The sequence below is a fragment of the Peromyscus maniculatus genome, chromosome 10 (genome assembly GCF_049852395.1).
Source record: "Peromyscus maniculatus bairdii isolate BWxNUB_F1_BW_parent chromosome 10, HU_Pman_BW_mat_3.1, whole genome shotgun sequence".
NCBI lineage: Eukaryota > Metazoa > Chordata > Mammalia > Rodentia > Cricetidae > Peromyscus > Peromyscus maniculatus.
The window spans coordinates 31,383,603-31,390,588 of NC_134861.1; the positions used below are offsets into that span (position 1 = coordinate 31,383,603).

At 39.0% G+C, this 6,986-nt stretch overlaps 1 protein-coding gene across 7 annotated transcripts in view; it reads left to right on the top strand.

Moving 5' to 3' along the window:
- Positions 1–6,166, top strand: part of Ppp4r3b (protein phosphatase 4 regulatory subunit 3B) — a 58,386-nt gene extending 52,220 nt beyond the window's left edge. For all 7 annotated transcript variants that reach the window (XR_013042859.1, XM_076546140.1, XM_076546141.1 and 4 more), the window contains one exon: positions 4,629–6,166. Coding sequence is in view for 6 of the 7 variants with exons in the window: in XM_076546140.1 (XP_076402255.1) it covers positions 4,629–4,724 (96 nt within the window). In the remaining variant the exon portion in view is untranslated. The remainder of the gene's footprint in view (positions 1–4,628) is intronic.
- Positions 6,167–6,986: the final 820 nt, after the last annotated feature.

The window sequence follows — 6,986 nt, forward strand, 5'->3', positions numbered from 1 at the left end:
TGTTGCTGTCACTGCTATTATTTAACCATGATTGTAAGGTATTAGTACATTTACTGAAACAACCAAAACTATCACTGTATAATTTATTATTATATGGTAAAATGTGCTTGCATATTTCAAACTATACTTGATTATAATTTACTCTGTTGCAGTGAAAAAAAAAGATCATCCTCTTTTACAGTTAATTTAGTTAATTGTTTTGATCCTTTACTCCTTATGTGCCTGGTGGTTATTGGATTTTCTTTCATAAAAACAAAACAAAACAAAAACTAACCAGGCTTGGTTGCACATGCCTATAATCCCAGCAGTTGGGAGTCTGTGGCAACAAGGTTCCAGCTTTGAAGACTGTGTGTGCTATACGCTGAGTTCCCATCTACATGACAAGCTCTTGTCTCAAAACAAGAAAACACCCTAGAAGCTATGATTACCTGCCTCTGCAGTCCAAGCTATTTAGGAGGCTGCCAGGCCAGAAGTATTATGAGTCCTGAAGGTCTCAGGAATTGGGGGAGGGGTAAGGTGGGGTGGGGAGTACTACAGAGGAGAAAGAATGGCAGGTTTTTAAAAAGGTGTGAGATAGTTCAATAAGAAAAATTGTTTTCAGGGCTGGAGAGAGGGCTCAGCAGTTAAAAACAGGACCCAGGATCAATTTCTAGTATCCATATGTCAGCTCACAACTGACTGTAACTCCAATTCCAGGGTATCTGACACCTTCACACAGATAAACATGCAGGCAAAACACCAAGGCACATAAAATAAAAATAAACCACCAGGCGTGGTGGCTTATGCCTTTAATCCCAGGATTTAGGAGGCAAAAGCAGGCAGATCCCTGAGTTTGAGGCCAGCCTAGTTTACAAAGTAAGTTCCAGGACAGCTAGGGCTGGCTGTTATACACAGAAAAACCCTGTCTCGAAATAACAAAAATAAATAAATTTTATTAGAAAAAAGAAAAATTCTTTTCAACAAATACTACATATTGGTTAACCACATGCAAGAGAGATACTCAACTCCTAACTCACTTAATACAAACTTAAAAGACCTAAACATAAATACAGAGCTCTCAGAAAACAGGAATAAATAGCCATGACCTTAAATTAGGTAGTTATATATAATACCCAGAGCATATATGACAAAAGAGAAAAAGATGGCATCATGATCAGAAATTACATGGTATTAAGTAAAAAGGATAGACCACCACATGAGTTGCAAAGCCTGTAAGAAGTTGGGTCCAGAGCATATCAAGGACTCTTACCAGTAATCAAACCCCAAAGGACATACACAGACATTTCTCCAAAGGAAATAAATATACAAATAAGCACATGAGAAAATGTTTGGTATCATTACTGAGACAAATAAAAACAAAAGCACAGCAAAGAGCTGAATGGATGGTTCATAGGTAAAGAAAGCGCTTGCTGTGAGAAGGTCTGGGTTCAGAATCCAGGAACCCACACAAGGTGCCTTTGTTATGCCAGCATTCCCACTGCAATGGGAGGAGCCATGAGAATCCCCAGAAAAGATGGTCCATGAGCAAAGCGCTTGCTGTGGAAGCATAAAGATGATCCAGCTTCAGAATCCCAGGGACTCAAAAAAGGTGCCCTTTGTTATTCCAGCATTCCTGCTGCAAGATGGGAGGAGCCATGAAAATCCCCACAAGCTTGAGATCAGCTAGCATGGCATATGCATCAGCAGGCCACAGTCTCTGATGTAAAACAAGATAGAATGTGAAGATCAACACCCAAGGTTGTCTTCCTTACTACACACTGCACATGCCTCATGGCAGAAATGTTTATACTCATACACATTCCCCAAAGATTTTTTTAAGTAACATAATAAGCAGTTCACACCCACTAGAACAGCTATGATTTTTTTTTTTAATGGACAAATGTTGGCTAGAATACAGAGAAATTGCAAGCCATATTCATTGTTGATGGGGAGGTAGCATGAAATAGCTTTAGAACACAGACTAGTAGGCCCAATTCCCACTCTCCCGAAGCTAAGCACATTAACTATAGGACCCAGCAAGCAGTTCCATTCCTACAGAAAAGTTGAAACAAGCTGTGTGTGAGCAGCATTCTGAAGACTGATTGTGAGTTAAAGACCATCATGGACTACATAGCAATCCTGTCTCAGAGAAACACTGAAAACATGTTGACTCTAAAATTAGTATGTGATTGTTGACATTATTATTCATAATGGCAAAAAAAAGTGGACAACACAAATGCCTGCCAACTCATGAATTGGGCCAATAGTGCTATTAGCCAGAAAAAGAAATGAAACGGTAATTAAGTGCTACGACATAGACTAGCAGTCCGTACAATGTATTGCATGTTACATGAATTGCTGGGAATAAATCCTTCAGGGGTTGGGGGTGGAAGGCAAGTAGATCAGTGGTTGCTTGTACCCTGGAAAGAAGGAGCTATGGGGAATGACAGTTAATGGGTTAGGGACGTTACTGGGGAGGAAGGTCGAAGATGTTAGAAATTAGGAGGGATAGTTGTATAACATTTTGACACTAGGAACACTGAATTGTACGCTTGAGAGGGGTCACTCTACTGTGGATTTAAAGTAGTGATTTGCTTTAGACAGAGGAGCTTGCTTAGCTTAGTTCTTTCCCACTCTCGGGCACCAGGACCCCACCTACTCCTACCACCACCCTCCACTGACCTCACCATGGTGTTCATTTTTACAGCTTAACTCTTTTGTTACATCTGGGAAGTGTAGGCTTTGTGTTCTGCAAGAAGGCTTGGGGTTATGGGGAGCTGGTATTCAGAGTTCAAATTTTCCAATTTTTCAGTCTGTTACTCATTGCCTTAAGTACCAGATTTTTTGGAATTCATATTTCCTATAACTTCATAGTAACCGGAAAGGATTTCTTGGCTATCAAGAGACTGAATCTGTTTGGCCAGCTTATCTTCCTCTTTTCCTCAGTGTTGTGATGTTTTTATTGCCTGCTCTGTTCTGGAGTCTTGGGATAAATCAGTTCCATTTGCATTTCTTTATCCCCTTGTATATGTTTAGTTCTTACTTTCTTCCAGTTACCTTGCCTCTAGTTTTTCTATTAAAAAAAAAAATGCCTTGGTAAATTTCTTTTTCCTCATTTTCTTTGTGTATCTGTATCTTTTAAATTTACTTTCATTTTAGATAATTTAAGGACATAGTAAATGATTATAAGACTTCCAGGAGCTTTAGTCACTGAACTCTCCTATACACATGTAACAGCATTGAAATCCGAAATCAGACAATGAAATCAGTATGCCCTAACACTTAAACCATACACCTCTTTATTTTGTTTTGTTTTTTGAGACAGGGTTTCTCCATGTAGTTTTGGAGCCTGTTCTGGATCTCGCTCTGTAGACCAGGCTGGCCTCGAACTCATAGGCTCTACCTTCCAAGTCCTGGGATTAAAGGCTTGTGCCACCGCCGCCCAACCCTCTTTCTAATTCAAACTTAATAAGATGTGTGATTTAGCTAAGCCAGAATTAGGAATTTTCTAAATAATGCCTTCTGATAAGTGCTTCTAGATGCTCAGAGTCCTTCTGACTGATATTACAGTGTTTCAGTTATTCTTTGTTGCTTTCAGGTATTTGTGTTTACATATGGAGCCACTTATGAAGGACAGGTTACTTTGATTGATTTGTTTAGCTTTGAGAGGTACAAAGGGTTTGAACCCAACAGTATTAATAACCCCTTAACCTGTAGGTCATGCATAAGTTTCATAGAATTGGTCCAAAATGAGTGCAATCCTGAAAATGCCTGCCATTTTTTGCAGTGCCCAAACCCTGAAATATACCTCCTTATTTTTAGCCATTAGCTTTTCGAAACCATTTCTTGGGTTTTTGTTTTTTTTTTTTTTTTTGAGACAGGGTTTCTCTGTGTAGCTTTGCGCCTTTCCTGGGACTCACTTGGTAGCCCAGGCTGGCCTCGAACTCACAGAGATCCGCCTGCCTCTGCCTCCCGAGTGCTGGGATTAAAGGCGTGCACCACCACCGCCCGGCCATTTCTTGTTTTTATTATCTATCTTCAGCCATTTAAATTATTCTTTAAAAAGTCGGTGGTAGCGCATGACTTTAATCCCAGTACTCATAGGCAGAGGCAGGCAGAGGCATGGGGAGGGGAGTTTCAGGCCAGCCTAGTCTACAGAGTGAGTTCCAGGACAGTCAGAGCTGTTACACAGAGGAATGCTGTCTGGGGTGGGGGTGGGGATTATTCAATAGAATGAAAAAAAAATAATGTATACTTGATAATGAAATAAACTTATGTAAAAACTAGAGACTTCTCAGATGAAGTGAAAGAAATGAACTAGTTTATGTCCAAGGTGCCTTTCATCTTTTCTCCAGGTGTTGTTGGTCTTACTGTTTGAAGTAGGGGGAAAGTCATTTTCCTAATGACATTTTGTTAAAGTGAATTCTGAAGGCTCATGGAAAAGCCAAGAAACAGCAGAACAGCTGAGGGTGGGACTGCCACCAACAGTTCCTCTCTTCCCTTCAGATGTGTCAATATCAGATATGCTAGTTAGAAAAATGCCTTTTAATATTTCTTACTGACTATATTTGTACCGTGCTGTTTTTCATGCTAATTTGATTTTTTTTTAAGGTTACATGTGTTAAGGCATGTTTTTCATTCTTCAATAGGGGAGTTTGGTTGGCTTAGTGGACTATCCAGATGATGAAGAGGAAGATGAGGAAGAAGAATCATCCCCCAGGAAAAGACCTCGACTTGGCTCATAGAATACTTGCTGGGAGACTCCCAACACATGGTCTTACTAAAACGCTGCAGCTGCTCACTGAGCTCAAGTCTGACTCGGAAAGCTTTCTCATGGAACTCAACACACACACGGAGTAGCAGAGACTCAGTTATCAGATAGGAAAGTGTAGTAGTTTAAGAAAAACCAGGCTCCCCGAGAACTTAATTGTTTCCTACTGATTAACGGTTTGCCTTTTGGGCTGTCCGAAATCAGAAGAGAAAGAAGAAGAAGGAATGATTGTTGGAGCCTGGGTGAAAGCTTCCCAGCGAGGAAAGTCTCAGGTTTGGGGGAGGAAGGGTTGTTAATGCAGGGTTGCTTCAGGGGGTCCAACCTATAGAACATCGTGAGAATTCAGTACCCAATAACATTGCTTGTATAATGGTGCTGGCCATGTTGTTGTTTTAATCAGCTGCCTCTTTTTAAAAGAACTTTTTTATGTAAAACATTGAGCTGTAATTTGAAATGAAGTTACGTTGTTGGGACCATTTCTTTAAAGATTTCACAGAAGTCAGCCTTTGGTGTTTGACAGGACATATACCCTAGGTAACAGCACATACCAATTTCTTTACACCAGAGACTTCTAGTACATTCAAAAAACAAAAAAACCAAGCTGGGTTCCAAATGGATAGTTTTCTTAATAGAACTTTCAAAGTCAGCACTTGAGAGGTAACAGCGGTATTCTGAAATGGTCCTCTTGAAAACTCAGGAGTAGCTAGAAGAGGGTGTTCCCAGTACTCCCCCAGTACAGTCTTTCTGCTTTCTCAGTAAAGTTAGGTCTGGGTCTTCTGGGGCTGCTGACAAATTTAGAGACCAATAAAGAATGGTGCTGAATTAAGTGGCATTTACTATCCAGAAGCCATTTTATCCTAGAGTCACGCAGCATAGCATGGGAAGCTTTTCCACAGACAAGGGTGTAACATGAAAGCTGCTTTTTTAAGAGAGTAAAAAGCACATTCCATGTACGTAAATGAATTTAAAATAATTGAGGCAAACTATTAAGAGCTTTTATTTTTAGAACAGCAAGTTAATTGTAAATATTTTAATGTTAGTTTGCTCATCTGTGATCTGAGATCATTGCTGAGATGAGAAAAATGACCCCAAACTACAATTTAATGCATTGGGAAAAATAAAAATAAAAATTCCAGCTCCAGTCTTTCAATCAGCTCTGTAATGTGTTGTGGGTCCATTTTTCCTGGAATAGCTTAAAAGCAGTTTCCTGTGTTGGAGATTTTGGAGTTAATTTTAATTTTGGCTATTGTTTGGAAAAGATGGGCTGTCTGTGTAGATATGAAGTATAGTTTTTCCATAAAACAGATGTTTATTTTGTATTAAAAATACCACTGTACTTGTTTTACACCATTTGTATACATGTGGTGATATTGATGTAAAATTTGAGAATTAAAATGTGACCCTGTAATTCCATGATTGAGACTTGTGTTTGTTTTGTTGTAAATATAAGTAAATTCTATTTTTGAGATATGTCCAATTTACATTATCTTTTAAAAGCTTACAAAATCCATAAAGACTTGTTATAAACCACTAGGTCAGAAAGTCTTAAAAAGCAAGAGTCAACCATAAATATTGCTTACAGGAGGTAAACATTGGTCAAACATAACATCAGAGTACCATAGCATGAAGCCATTCTGACCTCTAAACAAAGGTGCACATACAGCAAGCCTCCACTTCATATCGTAAGTGACCTGTGATACCCTCAACTAGCATCATTGACTCATATGATAGGCATTCTTCCAAGCAGGTGTTATCAAGCCTTTTTCATCATAGCACTTAGACTGCTTAGAATCTAAGCAGCCCTGACCTATTGTGTTTGTTCCTATATAACTTCAAGTTCAAAGTGTCATCTCTGTACCTTATAAAGACTCCTTTGATTTCTCCTTTCTGAGGAACTTCAAACTTTTAAGTCATTATTATGGGAAAGTGTTTCTTATAGCAGAAATGAATGTTTTCTTAAAATACAAGGGCAACAGTTGTGTAATACATATGCTCACCTTCAAGAAGAAAGGATCCTTGGAAGGCACAACTAGGAAGATTCCACATTAGCCTCTGTCCTAAGTGACGACCCTGATGCAGGCTGGGGTGCATTATCTCCACTCAGTTCAAGTCAGAGCACACATGTGTATGCCTTAGGTCCTAAAAATACCTGTAAACATGTACCTAATAAAAAGCTATTTTTAATAAAAAGTTGTGTGAAACAGATTGATTTTTTTTGTTTTCATCACTGGTTTTT